At 37.3% G+C, this 23,866-nt stretch overlaps 2 protein-coding genes across 2 annotated transcripts in view; one reads left to right on the top strand and one right to left on the bottom strand.

The window, feature by feature from the left end:
* LOC111264955 (putative G protein-coupled receptor CG31760) overlaps positions 1-14,058 on the top strand; it is a 49,302-nt gene extending 35,244 nt beyond the window's left edge. Inside the window, exons 6-8 of the mRNA XM_086970261.1 lie at positions 2,935-3,099; positions 3,325-3,650; positions 5,093-14,058. Of these exons, the coding sequence (XP_086826387.1) occupies positions 2,935-3,099; positions 3,325-3,650; positions 5,093-5,775 (1,174 nt within the window). The 3' untranslated portion in view covers positions 5,776-14,058. The remainder of the gene's footprint in view (positions 1-2,934; positions 3,100-3,324; positions 3,651-5,092) is intronic.
* A 1,902-nt stretch (positions 14,059-15,960) lies between these two features.
* On the bottom strand, positions 15,961-23,738 carry LOC111264954 (uncharacterized). The gene is made up of 5 exons (XM_022841238.2): positions 23,528-23,738; positions 20,939-21,215; positions 19,377-19,587; positions 18,761-19,033; positions 15,961-16,186 (listed from the first exon to the last, which is right to left on the bottom strand). The coding sequence occupies exons 1-5, from the start codon at positions 23,596-23,598 to the stop codon at positions 16,074-16,076; spliced, it is 945 nt and encodes a 314-aa protein (XP_022696973.1). The 5' UTR covers positions 23,599-23,738; the 3' UTR covers positions 15,961-16,073.
* Positions 23,739-23,866: the final 128 nt, after the last annotated feature.

Here is a 23,866-nt window from a genome sequence, read left to right on the forward strand (position 1 = left end):
ATTTAATTTAATCCTAATTGCCATAATATAAATAAATTCTCTGGTCATTTTAGGTTTTAAGATGCAACAGTTACTATATTTCATACAACCTGCTATCCTACACATACTTCTTCCCTGCATAATGGAAGCGGCTTGTTCTCAAGATAGATATATGGGTAAAACATGCTTGATATTTTGTTTTTTGCTTGATAAGTTATATAGTTGCGTTAAATTCAAACTTGTGTATCACTGTTAGCGTTTGTATAGTATTTTTCAAATAAATTTTTAAGAATCATATTGTTTCACTACTTTTGCGTCCTAGACAACATATAGGCTTCCGCAGACTATCCCGAGAACATGATATTCCTAGACTGAGAAATAATAAAAATAAGATTACTTTATGCTAATCCCACATATGCCGCACTAAATAAAAGTTAGATTTTTCGCCAGATTCCTGTGCTTAATTGGTATCAATCTCTAGAATAAGCCCAACATGATAAATAATATTCACTTTGAATAGATTTGCTTGTCGCTTCTAGAATAGAAAATAGCTAAAGACGTTTGGCCGAATTTTGAAAAGTAATATTGCCACCGTTTTCTTGCAAGTTTTAACTATTCATACGAAATGCACCAAGTCAGAGTTTTAACTGGCAGAATCTCCTTGCAGGTTGATTGATTCACCCTACGTACAAGGTCTTTTACAAAAGTAAAGAACATCCTTAGTTACTATCCTATATACGTATTTCAAAAGGAATAAGAATAATTTATAAAAACTAAGAGTAAGCTCACAATAATAATTGCCCTAAATTAGTCTGTTTCGTAAATTATGTAATTAGACTTATTTCTAGTGCATGTATAAAAAAAAATCGTTTTTATAATATTTTATTATACTTTAGTTTTTTGGTCATGGTTTAAAGTCAGCTAAGCTAAAACCTGAATGGAACAATCATAATGAAACTAAATGGACTTTACGTCGTCTGCCTACAGAAAGAACCCGCGATTTCTAGTTTAATCGTTTAAATAAAATATTGTATGTAGCTATCAATCACCATTATTTTTAGGGAAATAACGCTTGAAATTTAGCTTCCCGCGAACACTTACCGCCTCAAATCAGTTCGAACATAGGGTTTTACCATGAAGCCAATTAATACAACTTTCATATCATAGTTTCTATATGATTATCGATTTTGTATCATTACCGCCAGACCTTGGCTGACAATTAGTTTTGTTTCAGAGACTGCTTTCATGTACGCATGACGGTGCATACTACTATCACGTTCCTTGGCACCACCATGTGGTTCCCCTATATCGAATAACTACTTTTTTTTCTTTTTTTATTGTCTTTTTTGTGTTTTTATTGGATTTTTATTGTCTATCATATACTTGTTTCTCTAGTTGTCATCTAGATACATATTGAGGCGAGTGTCAAGCCGTGATTTACTGTGTCATGTTATATATTGCTATTATCTGTCCTTCTAAGATTTACACTACGTTACATCGCTCTCGAAACATGCCACTTTGGCCATTTGAGAATCGTTGAACTTGTTAACTACTTAACGTTTACTATTATTCTACTACTTACTATCCAATTAATAATATCAGACTTAACATATGCCACTTGGGTTCAATAAGGTAAGAGCATTTTTAGTACCATTAAAGGAAAAACTGAATGGATTTGTAGTAAAGCATAATACAGGGATTGAAAGTTAGTGAATCGCCATCTCGATCAGAATAAGTCCAACCAGCGGGGTGGCGCTCCGCACTTGATCGCTACAAAATAGGCTCTGCCCTAATAATACCTGCGCATAAAATGATTTTAAAATAGTACAATACATTAGAAATTATTAAGTTGTATCTCGAGCACACGGCAGGCCCCACAGGGATGGAACGGGCCCAGTATTTTCTCTTTTACCGTTGTTTGAAATTTAAATCAAACAGATATTGGATTAATTTTAACGGCATCTGTTTCCGCTTTTACGACGCTAAGAACTATGTATACAGAAGTCGGGATTTTTGGACAATGGACACTTCATCATTACGGCATCAGGGCCTTGTCTATAAATAGATTTGATCTTGCCACAACAGGACACCTTAACAAGTTTAATATTAATCCCTTTTAGTCTGTGTTTCTCATAGATTTTATGATTGACACTCAAATCACCATCTGAGTAGTGGATAACCTTCAATGACTTGTGCTCATGTTGCGTTTGGGCAAATTAACTTATGCAAAAATGGAGGGAGCGAAACTTAAAGAACGAGTTTCATTGAAGAAAATTTTATTATCGCTTATTTATTTATTAAAATTTACAAGCAATATTATTCACTAACAATAATGGTAATCATTAATAATAGAGGACAAATAATTTGTCCTACGTTCGATCTTGTTTGTAAGTAGAAGTTACGTAATAAGTACTGATACTCAAGAAATTCCGTGAAATGTTTATACCTCTACAGAGATTAAACTTCCCACCTTACAATTGCGAGGCAAGCTTGTATGAATAATATCGCTGTAGGTGAAGCAGGCAAACGAGACTTTGAAAGTCTCGTGACCTTGATACTGAAAAAGTTCATTGCAACTTATTCCAATCAGTAATATCAGTCAATCTGGGCAACACTTAGCTGAATTTCTTTTTTATAGATGATTTCTTGTAAAACGCGAGCAAAAAATATTCTTTTTTTTTTTTTTTTTTTTTACATATAGACTTAATAGTTAATAATTTTGCCTGGTAACTAAAATAAGTAACGAGTGATGAGAAACCATTTTACACAATACCGAATATGTTCATAGGATAATTATACCGATAAGAATTCTATTTCCTCAATTTTATGTCTTACTTTTTTTACTTTATTGATATGATTCGATTGTTTTTCTTAAAGTAAAAATATGGTAATAGCAGCAAAATGATAATTTAAAAGGTTGACGAATCTAATATGTGTAATTACTATTTATTACAGAAATGGGTTTCGGTGTTTACCCTGTGCACCGGGCTGCACGACTTGTATCGATGCCACCCCATGCCTCTCCCACTACCATTGGCCATTTCGTATAACGTTGCTCGCGATCTCAGTTATGTGCATACTAATGACGCTTGTCCTGGCAGCCTACGTCTACAAGTTTAGGTAATGGACGGTGTGCGGCCAATTTGAATAGCCAAGGTTAATAGAATGGAATAAGCTCAAATACCGGCGTATGTGCTCACAGTATACTTAATGTGAACATTTTTGTTTAATCATCGCATTTTGTTTTAGAAACATCACTCTGAAATCGAGCAGCACGATGCGCCGAGCTCTTGTACTAACTATGAAATCGGCTTGTTGTTTCTACATTTATTCCCAACACCACAGACGAGTCAAAGTAATAAAGGCAGCCTCGCCGGTATTTCTGTGCATAACCCTCTTGGGTTGTGCCATTATGTACTGTGAGATGGCCGCGATCTTTCCTGTTCTCGATCGTTCGTGCTGTGTTGCAACTAAATGGACACGGCATATGGGATTCTGCATTACTTACTCAGCGTTGCTGCTCAAGACATGGCGTGTATCTCTAACTTACCGCGTTAAGTCAGCCCATAAACTCAAGCTGACCGACCATCAGTTGTTACATTGGCTTTTCCCTATCCTGCTCGAGGTTGCCATCTTCCTCGGCACGTGGACTATTTCCTCGCCTCCAGAAGGTATGAATATTTTTTATTATTTCTATGCACCTATGTATGCCGAGTACGGTGCCTAAATTAGGAAAAACTTTGGCGGGCTGCTTGTTGTAGGCGCATAGGGTCATTCGCCATCCTTAACATTAGAAGGAAGTCTGTTCTTTCTACGCAGAAAAAACAAACTAATAATGGTGAAAAAACAATGCCTAGTCGTAATTTGAGCAGAAATAAGCTATTGTCCAATCTCTTCACGCTGGATCAACTCTCACCAAAGCGGAAATTTTCCTTTTTGCCCAAAGTTTACGGTTTACGTTATTATCAATCATCATGCGGCTGCTGGAAAATCCAAGAAATGCTTTTATGGGAGCGAACCGGAAGACACTCAATAGTTTTTAGGGTTAAGGGGCTCAAAAATACATAAAAATGACCCAACGAGTTATTCTTGATGGGTTGGGGATTTTCGTGCAAAAATAAATGCCCTTCTGGAGAGAGAAATATCAACTGACAATTGAATCAGTCTTCCAGATGAATTTTACCGAAAAGTTTTTAGAAAACCTCCTGAACCTTTTGTCATTTCAGGTCTTTGCATTTTTATGACTTCTGACTTGAAACTTCATTACGTTGGAAATTTTCATTCATAGCGTATTGGAGCATATATATATTCACCAATATTATTCAACACACGGTTACTGTTAAAATTTTTTTGCCGGTTGAAGAATGAATATTTTGAAAATGACTAATAAGTGGTTCAGGCCTTCTATATAAGCGGTGACCACGGTGAATGGTAGTGATATTAAATAAATGCGACCATCAGGAATAACTCTTTTAGCACATATAAAAAACTTCGTTGAGGTATCTGTTTTTGTTTTGATATAGTTTTAGGAAGAAAACATAAGAAAAAGCCCTATTTTTCGTGTTTTACCTTGAATATATATATATATATATAAGATAGATTTCGATGAACAACATTTGGGAAAACTCATTTTTGCATGTATGTATACAATAAAAAGATCTGCAGTATATGCCAGCTTGTCTTAAAGCTAAAGGTTGTCAGTCTCGCATGTCTGAATAGCAGAGAGGCCATCTGCTTAGGCATTTTACCTAGAATTGATTGTAAGAAAAAAACAATATGTTGAGTAGAGGCAGTCACTCGGTTCCGTACAGGTCAGTTATTGATTTTATGGTCACAAAGGTTGGCAGTCACTGCTACACCATTCCGTTGACCAGTATAGGTGCACGTGTAAAAGATCAACCTAATGGTCAACTACCGTAAATACATCTTTTTTTGACGTATTTACCAACGCTCGCTAGTTTGAAGCAGGGATTGTCGTATAGCTACTATAACCAGGTAACAATACACTTGAAGGGATACGCGTTAGCCATCTAGACCACATTTTCCTAAATTAAGTTTTTCTGTTGATGTAACTCACCTATGTCTCCCACATTTGTTTTGTATCGTTTTTTAGGCGTGTATATTAAGGACTGGTCGGGATTGAAGTTCAAGATCTGTGAGTATAACTGGTGGGACCACACCATTGCATTAGGCGAACTGCTTTTCTTACTTTGGGGTATCCGGGTCTGTTACTCGGTGCGACATGCGCAGTCGCTATTTAACGAAGCACGTCACATCTCTGTGGCTATCTACAACATCGCACTAGTTAACACAGTGATGATGTTGTTCCATCTTGTGCTCTTGCCTGATGCGGGGCCCGACATCAAGTACCTGTTCGGATTCATCCGAACACAGCTGTCAACCAGTACAACGGTAGCACTCGTGTTCGGACCGAAGTTCTACCGATTACTGCGTGGCGAAGGCGATTCGTGGGACACGAGCCATTCACGAACGCGTGGCGTATCGCTTAATGGTATTACAACAGGCCTAAGTCACGAAGAGACGCAAATCGACCCATACCAGGAAAACGAGGAGCTCAAGGAAGAAGTGCAACGTTTAGCTGCACAAATTGAAATGATGAAAATCGCACATATGGAACACAACAATCGCCACCTTAAAACATCTGCTGCCAAGGGGATTTTCGGTACTTCGCCAGGACCCGCCGTTGTCAAAGCAATGTACATGAAGCTTGAATCAGCTGATTCGCCTGGCTCTCGGGTATCACCTGCTGCTGAACTCGTATCGGAACGAGTCTGAGTTATGACCCTGAGGTACCTTGACAGATTAGCTAGCGAAAATTTGTTGGTGGATTATCGGTAGTAGTAAGGTAAGGTAAGGTAAGGTTGATTGTGGCTTGTCATGACTATCGACACTATCGAGTGAGGGCAAAATTGAAGTTGTCGTTTCGAGATCAATAAGTGTGCTCGGAAACGGTATTCGTTCCAACGTAGTGCGCGACCGTCGACGAGAGGTAAGGACAACACCAGCTGTTCGCAGAATCGTCTCTAATTTAGCAGCGGCACCTAACAGTAACTACACCCAATTCGTATGAAGATAGCAATAGGCAAACAAAGTAAGACTGCGGCTGGTGATTACATTTAAACGATGATATGTTTAGCATAAATTCCTCAGAAATATTATGGAGCTTAACGAACCCAAAATGGAGGTCTATTGGGCCTAGTATTAACAGATCATTCTAGCTATGAGCATGTTCGCTGATAGTTTCGTATTAGCTATTATGGAAGTAGAAATATCCGATCATTACGATGCAAGTAAGTAGATGCGATGATAACTTCCGCTAGGTGCCGCTGCAGATTTGGATACGACGACGACTTGGAATGGTATAATAATACGACTGACAGTTTGTCCACTGAAGTTACCTGATTTTAGTGCTGACCTACAGAAGCATCGTTCTATTACTGCTATGAAGCTGTACGAAAGATTTACGCGAGAGTTATCCGTAATAGTGTATAATTTATACATAAAAACAGAGAAAGCTAAATGTTATAAGGAATCACACTATATAATGTCAATGGTATATATATATATATAACATCTAGTCGAGCTGATAATATTATAAATGATGGCGGGAAGAATTTAAAGGAGGAAAGTTATTATTAATAGTAATATTATAATGTTAACACAAAACGAATACCACCATGTAATTAACGCAAGAAAGATAACGGCATCATAATCGACAACTTCTTGGCAGTAGGAATGGATATATCTAGAGAGAGAGAGAGAGAGAGAAGAGAAAGTGAAAAAAGAAAAAGAAAAAAAAAAGGCTCAAAAAGGCGCTATGGACATATGAAATGTTGCATTTTGCTATGATCGCTAAAACATTCAATTGGCTTAATTATTAATACTTTTCGTATATGTGCACTCAAATCGAGTGCTTAAATGAACATAGCCACTAATCTTCCAGTACAGCTTCTATTCGAGCGTCATTCCCGTCACTACAGCAAGCTACAATGTGTTGACTGAACGTTGATTTTGTAAATAGTATTAAGATTATAGATATGTATATCGTAATTAATATCATTAACAATGGGGACGAATTAAATTGTCGGAACGCTCAACCTTCCCCAGCCAAAGGATTCATTCTCATCTCAACTGGAAACGACAATAATAATAATTCACAGTTACGTTAATATCGATACAAATCTAGTACTCGAAACAACTACGTACCATATATATATGGGCCATACATCGTCTTACACGACGAAGCTCGAGCTTGGCTCGGTGAAGTATACTTTAGCTTTGGGTAATAACATTGCCTTGGACAAATACAATGGTATATGCCTAATACCAATGCAACACAGGAATCAATCGTAAGACACCACCACCACCACCACAGCACACCTTGCCATGGAACATCAGTGTTTACATTATCGTTATAAAGGCATTATGTGAACATTTACATTGAACGAGACTATACTACAACGTAATACGTAAACAACTGATAGGGATAGACTGAGCTAACTTTGAGGGCTTTAAAAATGTAACGACTACTAGGTTTCTTCTGCGAGCCAAACAGATTTAGCAGCAACTAGCTTATAATAGTATTGAGATCTTTTTGGCGAAGGTCTAATCAGGTTTCGGCTAGTAGTTTACTAGGATTTCAGTAAGAAAGGCACCCTTCTCTCTCGCTAGCCACCGAACACTGGTCGGCTAAATAATTTTCGATTGGTTGACAAGATCACTAAAACCAAGTGTTAATACCATTTGTTTCCGGTAATCACGTAATAAGCATAGCCTGACCATAGACAAAACATTGAGCTGAAAATAAATAGCTAGCTTTCCTATATATCTTCTACGAATATAAAATGTTAATTTGTCTCAAGTCACCTGGTACGTTTTTCTTGAATGGCGTATAGGAGGCCCTGTTGAGACATGAGGAACGCTAAAGGCATTGCTAAACGTAATGTCAGTGGTTCAACTGGGACTTTACTAATATTCGTGCCGCCCGCATCCAATCTACATGTATCATAGCCCCCTGAAACCTATTCACATAACACCATTCAATACTTTCGTTGTGAGGGACAAAGCAGCACTTGGTAGAACTAGATAGTATTATTCAGCATCATGTGGCCATTCAAGCCATTTATTAAATGTTACATTCGCGGTTCATGAACAGGCAACCATAAAGGCGACTACTGCTGAAAAAATTTGAAACAATAAAAAAAAGAACACACATTCGGTTAACCTTACTGAGCGGAAACCAAAACCTTGTATATACATTGCGTAATATATTTTTTATATATACGTACTTCTTTAAACAAGCACACAAGTTCTGTTTTTTCCTCATGTGGTATATATATATATATATATATATACATATATATATATACATACATACATACATACATACAACAAAATCTGCTTTTAATTTTGTAATTTAAATATTAAACGCAGCCTAAAAGCAAACCTTTAAGCTAAATCGTGGATTTATAAGCTTTTGATCCCATTTAGACGGTATACTTTAATCTAACCTAACCTAAACATGCTTGAATTTCCGATTTTGAAATCGCTTTGCTGCATTTCAAACCTCGTTCCTCATTTGCTCTCTGTGGGCGCATTCATGCATATTTACATTTCATTGTTATTGTAATTATTCCGTTCTTCAACTTGCTCTACCATAGCATGGATAGGTCGTGATCAGGGGATATTTGCTGCTGTTGGTATTGCATACATCGTTGTTGTTAATTGTTACTGACCATCATCATCATCATCGTCGTCGCATTGCTGTTATCCACACGAGGAGCTGGCTCCTATTTCTTTTTTCTGACCTAATTATTGCTATTGAAAATAAAACGTTTTTCACTAATACAGGGTTAATTCGTGCTGACCATCTGCAATATATATTAGAACATCTGCAATATATATTAGAACATATACATCTGCTGCAATATATTAGAACATCTAAGTAAATGACTTCTGTGATGTCATAGAAAAATGCTATCATTCAGTAGGCAAGCGTAATATTTAGCGGGGAGTATGTCTCACTGCGGAAGTCGGAGCAGCGATCTCCAGCTTCGCCACTGAGCTCTGAGCAATCCAAGCAATGACGGCTAAGCTTATGCAGTTAACAAAATGACCACATACACTATATCCCGAATTGATAATGGCATATAGAATTAGAAAATTCAATAAATACTTTCTATCCAGCACGCAAGCTACGGCACCTGAATTCCGATAGACTTCGGCGGGCTGTGTTTTTGCCTGTGTTGATACAAGAAAAAAAATTTAGTCTTTTTAGGATAAAAAAACAAGCTCGCGACGCTGGAAGATGATGCGTTGTTTTCGCAGATTAAGCGGAAAAAACCTACTACAATTTCTTTGCGCTAAACGTATCGTCTAGTAAAATAAGAAACATTATTATTTAGCCGGAAATCTACGATTTACATTCTTGCCAGTTTCCATGCGGCTTCTAAAAAAATGGGAAAGATTTCTATGAGGCAAACCGGAAGATTTTCACTAGGTCTTAAGTCTGAAGGGCTCAAAGACTCATCAACATGGCTCGAAAGGCCGTTTCTGATACGCTTTCAGCTAGCATCACTAATGCAAAAATTAACAGCCGTTACAGAAAGGAAGATATGAATTTAAATGGGTCGTTCAGATAACCTCCAACAGTTGACTTTTTTGAAACTTTTTGCGCCTCTTGTTTTGGATTTCTTGGTCGTTATAAGCCTTTGTAACTTTCAATTTAGCTGCTGTGCCCTGCATATGTAGTCCTGAGTGTTTTATCAGTCTAGCAACAGATGTACACCTCGGATAGTAGGCTCAATGATTCATAGTTCTTACTTGGTTTCGGCGATAAGATGATACGCGCGTCTCATTCTTCCCTTCTTTGCAACAGTAAACCATCATCGTTGATGGTTGATATCAGCAGTAAATCAAAACAATGAGGCAACGGAAGGAAAAGATTCTCGTACGGCTATGCTCATGCGACATTTTTGCCAGGACAGGACACCGTAAAGAGTGGTAACGCATTTAATACGTCCATTTCTGATTTTACTGAAAAAAAGTACAATTAAAATGAATCAAACATCCCATATCCTAAACCTAATAAATTAAAGCGCCATGTGGAAAATCCTAGCAGTTACATTTATCGCACTCAAGAGTTCGGTTTACTGACATAGAATAGACGAATAGAGTAAATGAACTAATATAATTTAATGTTCCTAATTTAAACTAAATACTTCATTCAAACGATAAAAAGGAACAGCTGTAACTGAAATAACTCTGCAGAAGACAGAATACTCCGTAATGGAAGATGCCAACAGGAAAAAACAGACCATGAAGTTGGAGAGAAACAAAAAGAGGATTTTTAAAACTTCTAGCTGTGCAAAAAATACCTAACACTTGGTACTCCTAGGCAAGATACAAAACTGCGCCTAAATCTATTATACAAGGAGTTTCAAAAAATACAGCATGTTTAAATACGGAGTCGGATGCCTTAAATTAGAAAAAAAAACTGGTGAATGAACATCAGTAGTACAAAAAATTGTTTTGTCATTTCTCAAAGTTATCCGCGTATTAACCCGAACTTTTAAATTGGGCGTTAAATGCTGAGTTGATTGGTACGTCTATACATAGAACAAAATTTCATCGAAAACGAGCTATGAAATGTAGTTCAATTGGCACACGTCTCTGTGTCAATCTAAAGGTTATAGGGATATATCTTTTCATTTTTTTAATGTTTTTATATAAATTTTAAGAGCTTGTTGGCCATACCGATAAACTCCAAAAAAGACCTTGGATGAGCTATAAAAGAGACGTAACTATTTCAATGCCTCAAGCACTGTAGGAATTGAGTAATATGTGTGATGCGACCTATTGTCTTTGTTGGAGGCTGGCATCGTCGTGCAAAATTGTCGCGCCAAAATTATTCCAAATTTATTTACATTGCAAAACACGAATTACTTTATGGAAGTCAAGCCCCCATGTAGGAAATGGAAAAGTCCTTCAGCTCATAACGAATTTTGTCCCAAAGCATTAACTTTTTGGAGCAGTTTCCACGGTGGTAGAGAGAAAAAGCATTAAATTTTCAAGCACAAGGCCTTGCCTCCAGTACTAAGCTGTTTACTACTGAATACGTAGTTAACCGACTACGGCTCTTTTAATCAGACCAAACACTGTGGCTTTTTGCCCGGTATATATGTTAATCGAAAAACGAAACCTTTCCAGAAGTAAACCTGCAATTTTCAGCCCTAACAAAAACGTTAGCGGAAAAAGCAGAGTTTTCGACAGTTACTCCTGAACAGTTCCTATAAGGGGTTATTGATACACGTTAGCGATGTTTTGATGGCTAGCTATTTTTACTAATTGCTAGCCGATTAATCATTGTTAGATTAGTTGTATGATATCCCCGAGAATTGTTGTGTGCATTCAGATCGTGCATTACAATATTGTCATGCACGTGCAGTTAAAAATCGTTGAATGAGTACCTTTCCCTGTTGTAAACGAACAAGCTCCGCCATAAGCTCGCTTTTGTCTCAAGTGTTATACGAAGTAGGCTATCCCTGCACAGTTCCTATCAATAGTTTTCATGTGAAGAAGATGTGTTTATAGTTTCAATTCATAATAACTAGAGCCACTTATTCACGAATATAAACCAAAAAAGGCAATACCAGTGTACGGCCATATGTTTTGCTACAGATCGCTATACTTTATCCCGAGTATGCCGTCGTTATAATAAGATCATATCTGACACACAAGAAAGCGCTGTAATAAAAATTGAAAGAAACAGTTTTGCCGTTGTTAGTTTGTAGGACGCATTATCACAAGTTGATAGTGATCCCTGGGATGCGCAGCAACATTAATAGAGCTAGACTGCGGACCCAAATGGAAGCCGTTTGAGGTATTTCATAACAATTCTCTGGGGACTGACTTCGTTGTTGCGACCACCTTCTGGTACGTAGCAAAAGGCAGAAGCGGAGATACATCCTTGGGAGGCGGTAACACTGCGGGGCATTCTTTGCAACCATCAGCTAACAAAACTCGTGTGAAAATAAAAGTCTTTCTCTTAGGCTATTGAAACTCCAAACGGGAAGCTCTCCGGAATTTTATTGGGTATAGACTCTGAGTGAATAAGTCTCAGCAAATGTAGGAAATTCTAGTAAATAGTAAAATGTCCCGCGATCATTACTCCTTTGAGTACAGGTTCAAGAACCTCCTGAGAGGCCCAAAAATAGTAAATTAAAAGCTCCTGTTCGAACTGAGGACATGGTTACCCGTGTGTTTTCGTCGCGTAGCCAAGGTCGAGCAATGTAATATAATATGAAACTAAGAGGCGGCAGCAAACTATGGTAATCCATTATTTATCCTCCATCGCCTGCAAAAAAGGAACCGCCTGTAAGGCTACCATGGCTGCGTATTCCTGGTTGACATTGGTATATTCTAGAAAACTTACACGACAGGCGTCGCTGAAGGCCAGCAGTCAGTGGCCTGAAAGCTGCGGCTAGTTCTTTAAGCAATCGCTTGGCTGCGCTTTCTGGTTGCACAGGGTCTGCTAGATGTCCTGCTTCAGTTACACACCATAACCACCATCGTTGAACCTCAATTTACAACATAACAGGATTCGAATAAGATGGTAAGAATTATCTGCTGCATCGATGTGGCAATAAAATATGCGTTAAACTGAAGGAGGCAGAGCTTTGCAAATTAGAAGGAGAAGGCGAAACGAAAACTACAAAGAACTATTGGGGGCCATACTCTTGAAGGTCCTTTTCGCCGACAGTAGCGATTAGTACCGCATATTATGGGGTATTCAACTGGAAAAATCCTCGGTTTTTGTTGTAGAATTTACAAATCTTAGTAGGAAGTCTGTTTAGAATAATTGCCACGCCATTAAGATACTAGGAGTCTATTGCGTCGAAAGTAAGGAGATGTCACTTAGAATGGTATAGGGCCATAATTAACCGCAGTAGCACCAATAGCCAGTGCATTAAAATAAAGACAAGTAGCTTATAGACGGACGCAAATAAGGACATTCGTACTTCTATTCGGTAACTTCAGGTGCACCCGGAAGCCGGCTATTTCGGTTTAATTTTAGGTAGTTATTAAAGTCAAATTACCACATCAATCGAGTTTGAAAAATGTATACACATATATATATATATATATACAGTAAGAGAAATATAGCATCTAAAAGGGAAAGAAATACCATAATAATAAAAATAAAGCGTGACAATTGGAAGAAGCAAATGCGTAAAAACAAGTATTTAGGTATCAGTACATTCCGACCGCTGGTACGTCCGGACGATTGTGAGAGTCAATGGACAACACAACTGGTTCTCGCCAATATTTACCCTAATTCTGTTAGGAAAGACACGAATGGAGAAGTCATTGTGAACAAAACAGATAAAAAAAAAATCAAAAGTCCGTAATTCATGATGTTATTTGGTCGCAGTCATACTTGTATAAAAAAGAAGAACGAAATCGAAGATTGTTATTCATTGATGATATATATCATGTCAACTACGCTAAACATTTCCAAATCACACAGTAATAAATACGTTGAGTGAAGCCAGCCCATATACTGATACTACTGTTCTAATGATGATACTTACACTTAATCATTTTTGTTGAGAAGTGTGGAATGAAGTATTTAGTCCGACATAAAATATTTAGCAAGATGGGTCGCAATTCATTTATTAGATGATCCCGTAAATGTGACGACGACACCTAATCGCGCAAAGCAGACAAGGAAATGCAAATATATAACGTTCCATCGTATACTAATAATAATTTTTAAGCGCGAGGAAAAGGACGCTGTGTACCTACTGCTGTGACCCGACGGTATGATTCAAGGAACCAACTACGCTATTATAATTGAATAATTATAAAAATTGTTTAGGAATGATTGTACTTACATGATACAAGGTGGAAAAATATGTGATGACGATACAACGTAGAAGACAAAATGCGTAAAATGCCTATCCGCGGTCGAATACTGTTGTTCACTCTATTCGAAGATTATTAAATGAAATTTTCAATGAATATATATATAAACTTAATAAAGTGTTGTACAGATAACTTCATGTTGTTACTACACTGTATTTTGTGCTTGTGCACGTCTCTGTCAGTTGTGCTTAGAAGGCTAAATTGGTTAAAAAGTGGTTAGAAGGTTAAAAGAAAAAATATGAAATTTGGACTAGATCTCAGATATATAGTGAGTGCGGCACTTAAGTTAATAAAATAACCACCAATGAAAAAATATTTTAACGAAATTTTGCATCTTTTAGAAGCGTCACACTTAATAGTCGTGTTGATTATGAATGTAACTACTTAACATAACGATTACGGCTTTAACTCGGCCTCTTAAGCACTCACTAGTATTCCTTCTTTGATCTGCGAATTACTTTTTAACAGTAACCGTGCGTCAAACGGTTTTAATACGTATCAACTGACTGAAATGTCGCTCAAATACGCTGAATGCAAAAGATTGAAGTTAAATTTTGCTAAAAGGTGCAAAAAGGTTGCAAGAAGTCTCAAAACGACTAATCGATAGAGCTTATCTGGACGAGCCGATTGACAATAAATACTTTTCATTCTAAAACGAACATTGATTTCCATATCTAAAGTCTAAGTGTACAACATATAATTTTGGAAACCATTATAATTCACTTTTGAACCCTTTAAATCGATCGATTTTTCACTTTACCCAATGAAGATCTTCCTAAGATCTTTTTTTAGAAGCCCAATGACTAGCAATAACGTAAGCCGTCGATTTTAGGGCGAAAATGAATTTTTATCTTGGTAGTACGTCTAGAATATGAAAATTAGATAAAAGCTCATTGTTGTTCAAATTGTGTATATCCTTATTAAAACGGACCATTTCAAAGGTTTGGCTTCAAAGGCTGTCAAGACACGACAAACCAGGGTAACAGGCTCCACCTTCGTTGGCACTGTAAAGCTTAAAGTTCTTAGTGCAAATCCGCCTACTCGTACGTTCGCTATGAAAAAACTACTCTTTGCGTTTTAGTCGGAGCGCATTAGTTAACTAACAGTGGATGCCGGTAATACAGATGCTGGAAGGGAATGGATAGAAGATCACCCTCAATGATTACTTATTATGTTAGACCAGTTCTGCAAAAATCAATTGAGGCTTATAACTTGTCATCGGACTTGTTTTTTGACTCAACCTAGTGTGTGTTTGACTTGTCCCTAGTCACGATGTTGAAGTACGTTGAGACTCGCTCTCCTTTCCAACCATCATTTCTCAATACTACCGGACAGACAGCATCTTTTCCGCTTCCTTTGTGGGCGAACGCGAGACTTATCTAATAGCAACGTTCATGTATTTCAAACACTCATACGAAATTGTACTGACGCTTGGTATAAAAATGCTTACTAGCATTTCCGTTCCATGGTGAGTGACTTTTGGGTTCCCTCTCATTAGAACGAGCACACGAAAAATAATTCCTTCTCTAACAACATTTTCAAAGCTGCAGCCTAGCCTAAATGAGCGAAGGTCACCAAGGATCAAAAACATTACATTTACACATTGTCAGGCGTTTTTCCGGGGTACTTATCATTTATCATCGCGGTTTAGGGTCACCACTCATCCGACTACTGCAAACGATTCACTCTAGGGTAGGACCGAAGCAGATTAGGACACACTTAGATTAGATAGAAAAAGTGGAGTACCGGCATACATGGCCAATGGACTTCTGCAATAGCCTACTAGTATGTTCGGATATAATTTAGGGTGTTTATGAACTTCACAGTTGAATACGTTGTACCCGCACAAGCATGACTACCACTAACGTAGATGACTACCTGCCTCTGAATCAAGAAACACTCGCTTGCATATCAAATGTGTGTACAATTGTTCTTGCTTATGGTCACTTCATTCGCATGGCGAAATATTGCTGTTTCAGAGTATTGTTTCCTACCTGCAAGGTTGTCAAATCAAAATGATAATATGCTGTGACATGATTATAGTACAATCCAACACAGATTTTATTTACAATTTACACGTCATAACAATATAATAAAAACGCATCACCACACCAATATGTACACTTCCTCACTAGAAGATTCCCAGCTTAGAAGCTTTGCAGCTCGTAAGCGAGAAATGTATTCTCGAGCAAGGACACAACCGTCAATGGACCAACGCCGCCTGGGACTGGTGTTAGAACGGACGCCTTTTGACGTACCTCTGTGAAATAAATAGAAAACAATGGATAGAAAAAAGTATGCACTTTATATACATGCGCTGAAGCCAAACAGTTATGAACAGCCACGCATTTACCATTCGTGTTCTCATATATGATTTCTCTATCAATGGCTTCCCAAAGTGAAAATAAGCTATACTTATCTACCAGTTGCCTATTTCCTATGCTTCGCCTACGGTTACTTCAAATCTATCCCAAATAATCATGCGGCTGCAGTAGAAATAGGCTCTAATACACCAAAAAATGGAAAATCCATAACAAAACGAGCACTGGCTCTGGAGTTCATCGACACTATCGCTACTGATAATCTTTCGATGTTTGAACCGATTGTTCACGAAGAAAATTCCTGTTAATATACATATCACGTCATTAATTGTTCACAAAGACATCGGGTATACATTATATACCATAAGAAATCAAACCGATACCCTCAAAAGACACAGCCAAGAAGTTTATCGGTGTCGTTTGCTCTTTCAAGAGTTAAGCATCGGGTTGTCTTTTGACCTGATTGGTTTGTTTTGATATAATAATGTCATAAATGTAAATAATGCAAAGATCAACCGTAGAAGCGAGGCTCGTTTACGATGTAGAGGATAAGCTTATCGTGGGTAAAATCATATTTCTAACCAAAATCCAGGTTCAGAATGTGGTGTTTCGTGAAGATCGCTGAAGAAGTCTATGTGCCTGTCCTAGAAACTGCTGTGTTAATAGCTGAAGTTTGTAAAGAAAAATTATAGGTCTTTCAGCAAGACGGCTCACCAGTTTATACTGGAACTAGCTTCTTGAGCCTATGAGCATATTCTGGAATCAACACGTATGACCATCATACAGTATAGATGTGACCCTTGCGAGACCCCTTGTGGAGTACGATTGAGCAAGGGCCTATGAAAGTCTCGACATAATAACATCGACGCGACCACTTGTGCTATCAGGAAAGCATTTATGGATTGCAGGAGAAACGTGTGAGGTCTAAACTGAAGCTATAATCAAGATGACGAAAAGTTATGCCGACTCAAGATGATCATCAGGAATGACACATGCAGGGAACTTTATTAAAATACCTGTTCTCGACCTAATACAATTTTAGAGAGAATTCATGAGAAAAAAACCTAATCTGAATTGACCACTGTGCCTAAATGCACGGAAGTCGGAATTAATTCGTACTTTGCTAAAGGTTATTCTAAACGGTCATGTTTATTCAACATAAACTCCATCGAACGCGATTAAAATATAGATCTGAGATCTAAACCGCTCAGAGATTCGCGTTAAATGTTCCTTTTACGAATGTGCGAACGCTTTTCTAATAGTGTAAGTAAACGTCATGTTGAGGACCATCGCCCAGTAACGTATCCATACGTGGTGATCCAGCGGATCCAAATATGGCTGTATAGCGCCTGTGGAGTGCTGATTTCATAACCTGTTCATGTCTTCTAGCAATTATTATTGCACCAACCGACCAGTGTGAGCTACTGCATTACCCTTCTAAAAAAAAGATACATTTTAGCTATCCGCAATTTTACGACAGTTTATGAAGCACTCAGACAAGCTTCTTTGGTGATAAGTTTGCCTCTCCTGAAGAAATATGGTAGCATGAAGTATGGTCCTTCACTCAGAACAGACATTGACCAGAAAATCACTTTTATGCATAATAAACACACCCTATGGGTAATAAGCAAAACAACTCTCATTTCTACACTTGCATTTTACATTGAATATAAACATTTTTAATCACACGGAACAGATCCTCTAATTTTGTATTACAAAGTATGACGTATACCTGTGAGCTGTTTCGGACACGGTAGCCACACTCATACGAAATTTCTTTGTCAACAACCCAATCGAAACAGAACGATAGTCAGCAGCGTATTTGGACGATGTTGATTAACGTTATATTCCGCACCGTTTTTATCTGCCGTGGAATTTCCGTTGAGCTGTCCTGAAATCCACTTTTGCTTCTTCTGCAACCGCGTACTTACTTTCAATGCCGTACACGGTCGGCTTTGGGTTTTTCAATAATTTTATTATCTTACTCGAGATAGATCTAGCGCGCAGATATTGGATAATAACCTATTCCATCGTCAATTAGGACCTGATTAAAACGCAGGATCCCTGTTAAGCGTTTTAGAACCTCTATCTAGAACCTCGCAACTGTGAACAAAACAAGCTTGCATAATCCCGAATAAAATGCAGCACGTAAGTCCATCATTGAACCGTAGATAAAATCGGTACTATTTAAATAGAAGCGTTTCTTTCGAGTCGACAAATGTTTGCACACGTAACTTAATTTAGCTATTGCACTCCATAATCCGAGACAATTGCTGTCATGGCTGTTCTACACGTCATTATAAGCTTTCTAATTTACTGAGAACGTCCTTTCATAGTAAAAACACAGCTTAAAAAGCATGATATAGCGCTGCAGAAAACTAATATTCACTGCGGCAATTTAAACACCGAACGTGCTACCTTGAAGTTATATTTTAGTTGTCTCCTTAAAAATGATCGAAGTATTTGCGTTACCGAGACATTCTCATTACTTTTAGACATCAAGCTATACTTACCCTCGAAGTGTACGTCTCCCACAATTCCACCTTTGGGCAATCGATTTATTCCGACGTCAATGACGACAGCGCCTGATCGTACCATTCCGCCACGCACAAGGTGTGGTACTCCTGCAGCGCTCACGATTAAGTCAGCCCAACGGCACAGATTGGCCAACGTTTCAGGAGGCGTGAGCGAATGCGCTACAGTTACGGTAGCCCCTCTGTGTCCCAGCATTATCGACAGAGGCTGCCCAACGATCTTCGAGCGGCCTATCACCAGTGTATTTGTACCTGAAAAGCCAAGTAATACCACTTCAGTACTCTAGTAGAATATACCTGCCAAAAACAGTTTTGCTAGATTGCAGTTCTCAAGAGTTGTCAACAGACATTTTCACATGAAACCTCAAACATTTCTGCAAATGAAGCCATAACAAATGCATTTAACTTTTCTGATAACTAATTTAATTCAGCTGACAGACAATGATAGCTTCGGATTTTAAGCTTCTTTCACTATATGTTCGAGCTAACATGAATGATATGTTATTTAATTTATATTCTAATAAGATTAATTAATTCGAACTCAAGCAGCTATATGGGTTAAAGTTGGGCCTTTCTGAAATAATTCCGACCCTACCTTCTAGTGTTATCTTTGCTTCTTCCAACAAAGTAAGCACAGCTTTTGGAGCGCAGGGAACAAATAAGGGATTTCCATGGCACAACTTGCCGACATTCTCCGGAGTGAAACAGTCGACATCTTTTAAAGGCGAAACTTTGCTACACACCTGATTCGCGTCCATTGTTTCTGGCAAAGGCAACTGTATGATCATGCCATGGATTAACGGATCCTGGAATGCAATAGGAAGATGAATTAAATCGGTTTGCATGACACAATACACAGCTGAAGGGTGCTTCATGAAAATAGCTGTTGCTTAGTTATATATGGACAGCCAGAAACTACAGAATCCAGAACTTGAATATATTTTATGTTTTAGCGTATAAAGTAATTCATCTCCAAATAGATTTTAGCTGGTCTGGAGATAGATTGAGTTTATTAAAGATCAATTCAAATAACTTACTAACGAAGCCTGTCTCGCTTTATTTCTCGACCGATAGCAAAATGCTCGAGAAACCTAAGATTTGATGAAAAGGATATAAAAATTGCTGTCTTCCGCTTTTCGATTAGTGGCATTTTGGATTCATTCTAAATAGAGTGCTTTTTAATTTTGTAATTTTGCGCTAAAATCATTCAACGCCCTGCAGTTAATGTGTTCCGAGATCCGACGAAGATTGATTTTGAATGTTACAGGTGAAAAATGCAATGAAATTTAAGCTACTCAGATATAGTCATAAGATGAATTGCTATTGACAATTATATTCATTACAGAACTCATGAGTAGTTGAGCCTATTTTAAGGCCCGCAGCAACGTTGTAGTCAAGAGGTTTTCAACAAATTTTAACAGTACCTGGGATTGTTTTTTAAATTATCAATCACAATTATTAATGTTGATCACAGTAGCATTTTTAAATCCCAATTTTGAGAAAAACCTCATACAGTTCATATTTCTCTGAACTCATTAAATTTTAAACATCATTTATTGTTGAATTAATATATTCTTCTCTTTTAGCTAGAACCTTTTAGTAATATATAATACTGACATCATATGTTGTAGTACAGTAGAACTAAGGTGGTAGACGATACAAAAAAAATCACGTTTATTATTCTCACATTTAATTAAAGGACGTGATCATAGTAAAAAACAATACAAAGCGCGAGAGTAAGGTAGTTAGCTAACAGTGCTCAAAGTGATTATATGATAAGTTTAAATCGTCGGTGAGGACGGTCATTTTTTTAAATTATTAGTCTTTGGTACCAATTCTCAGCGGGCAAACATATTAAATCAGCGTGACTATCACTACAGTATCTAACCATCATATAGTTGAAACAATCCCTATCGTGCCCCAAAAAATTAATAGCTATTATGACTTCCAACTAATCTCAATTCAGCGAAGCTTCAGTGCTTGCAAAAAAAAAGATCACGAAACTGTTAATTATCAGATTGGATTACCAGGAAACTCTGATAGATTATAATATTCTACAGATGTCGCCGAAAATGTTAAATAATACCTGACACGGTAACTCCGAAAAAAAAAAACGACCAGAAAGAATATTATATTTATCATTGGTCTACTGCTCACTTCGTTAAGGCGATGAATTTCATGTATCAGCTCTTCTTGCCGAACGGAATCATTCATTCGCACTAGATAAAAGTTGATACCAACTCGAGCGCATGCCATTCGTTTGTTTCGAACGTAAACCTCAGAGGCGGGATTATGACCGACAAGTAAAACGGCCAAACTAGGTGTAGGTTTAGCGGTCTCCACGTGGTGGCGAAGCGCATCTTCCCTAACGTGCGCCACGCTACGTCCGTCTAAAATACGGCACTGCGTACGTTCTGTGTGAGCGTCTCGATAGCTGTAAAGCATTGATTTCAAAAATAGTTACTTGTTCAGATTATTATTATTATTTTGTCCAGGTTATATGTATGCCGCATATCAATATAACGCAAGCTTGCCTTGCAGTTAGCTGTTTTGTAGAATAGTACAGTAATTAACATTTTCAGAAATGCGTCGAGATATCTTAGATTATATATTGAGACCATCATACAGGTCAAATACATAGAAATATAGCCAAAAAGACACATTAATAGATACTTATAGGTTTCTTCACTTTTTATTACAAAACCTGGTAATTGGTTAAAAATATCACAATTGTAATACGAGAGGTAACATTTCAGGAACCTTAATAATATTGCAAAAAGAATCTTAAGGAATAAAATTGGCAGGTAGTTTGGAAAAAAATTCTGTTAGAAAATGATTTCGTCATTGGAGAATTTATTCGTGACAGATGAATTTTAGTTAGAGTTTAAAGTCTACTACAATTACTTGCTTCTTGTGTATTACTGTCAGTGGGAAACGCAGAATCTTTGGTATACTCAGATAAAACGAATTTTTCTTGCCAGTCGCGTATAGTATCTTGACCAGTACAAAGGAACCATAGCATATATACATTAGATCCAACAATTTGGTAACTTTTTCGCAACCATGCTAATAGGTAAAAATTATATATACATGTTTAAAATGAGCACACTTAGTGCCCACGACAGCCTAAAGACTCGTAGCCGTAACTCTGCAATTTCTTAATGAATTAATAACGAACTAAACTAAGTTAAGATAAATAAAGTGAGTTGATTCAAATTAACAAAGTAGTGCCTCAGAACACGATCACAAAAGTTTCAAGTACAATAACTTGTATGATTTATTGAACAAAAATGATAGTCTTTAATATGTCCATATGACAAATTAACGATTTAACTAAAATAATAAACATATTTTTGGATCGATATGACAAATTTAACCTTCAAAAGCATTCTAATATAGCTTTATAACAGTGTTCACTATCGAGGCATAGTCTCACAAAAAATTTCCTTCGCGAAATCGTTGCTGAAAATTTCATAAACAAGGATTGACGACATTTGAAAAATCCAATGTTTATATTTAAGCGGGTAATTTCGAAAATTTCGCTTTTAAATGAATCTTATATAATATAATGTGAAATGAAGAAAATAGTTTTCCTAAATTAATGGTTTATTGATCATCCGTAGGTCCGCCGGCTTTTGAAATGATTCTACCATCTCCAATATGTATCTTATCCACTGGCTATATGGACATACTTTTGTCACTTTACACTATCGTGACTTTTGCATCGTAATTCTCTATTAAATTTGTTGGACACGGCATTTTATATGATCTACGACGACGATTTCAAGGAGCGTTGTAGGTATGCCCCCGTTTTTTAGAAATATGTATGTATTAAGGAACTTCATTCTGGACAAAACATTTTATGCTGAATACCTCAGGTTGTAAACATTGAAAAGTCTGCAGATTTACCATTTTCGATGTGATTCCTCTTAAACAACCGCCGCATAACAGATGTGGCGCATCTGCTTCTAGGCGTCGTTAAGTTCTAAACCTGTATTTTTAACATATTTTCTTGTTCTTGTAGTCTCTGTATGTATGATCATTTATCCATATTTGCGGGACTACCTCATTAAATTTCATTCTAGTGCTTTCGAAAGTTAAGAGTGCTCACTGTAATAACTTACATTTATTTACGCCTATTCATGCACATTCGTGACGGCAAGCTAATGATGGTACCGTTGTTAGCTTTTTTCATCATTGCACTTAGCTACTTCTTGTGAACGCCTAAATGCGGCGTATTCTTGTCGTTTCTGTTTCTAGTTTATATATAAATACGACAAGGACATCGCTTCCACACAGTATAGCACAGTACTGAATATGTCAATAATAAGTTCAATATTTTCGATATTCCTCCTCATCTCCACAAGCACGCACTCTTTCACAGAACAGCCGTTATGATCGTTAACATATCTTATTGAGGCTATCACTGGATATGGGTTGAAATAGCTTCATAATTAATTTGTTATTCAATCCGGTAGATTCGTAACTGAATGTAAAAAATTATAGGTTGGCGCGGAGTTCGCTAGCAATTAGCATTACAAGCGAAAGTAATTAACGATCTTGCTGTCGATGATTATGTAGGTAATCTAATGGGTAATTTAAAAAACCAGTTATTATTCACACAACACTATAAACCTTTCCCGTTTTATTTTGATTTTAGAATATTCCGCTCGCATAAAAAATAAACGAATATGCAATAAATTCATACTACTACATCTGTATGTGAGAGAGCGTGATGGAATTTACCTGTTAAGTCCCGTGTTCCGCGCGTACCCTCGATTTGCGAGTCTGCCGTATAGCCATGGAAGCCTGCGCATCTCAAGGGTCACACTATTTAAATACTGATACAACAGAATTTCTATATTTTTGATAACACATCTACTTTAATATTCTCTTCCTCTATTGCTATTGTTACTATGTAGGGATGAATACACAGCGCTGAATCGACGTGCGACCTAGTACCATCTAGTTTGTTCTGTTGAATAAGGCTTAAACAACGGAATGTCATGAACGAAACTCTGTTGAAAGCATTTTTAACAGAACAGTAACAGGACACACACTTCGCTCTTCCCCTAACAGCAATAC

Source organism: Varroa jacobsoni, unplaced genomic scaffold (genome assembly GCF_002532875.2).
Source record: "Varroa jacobsoni isolate VJ856 unplaced genomic scaffold, vjacob_1.0 scaffold_917, whole genome shotgun sequence".
In the NCBI taxonomy this organism is placed as follows: domain Eukaryota; kingdom Metazoa; phylum Arthropoda; class Arachnida; order Mesostigmata; family Varroidae; genus Varroa; species Varroa jacobsoni.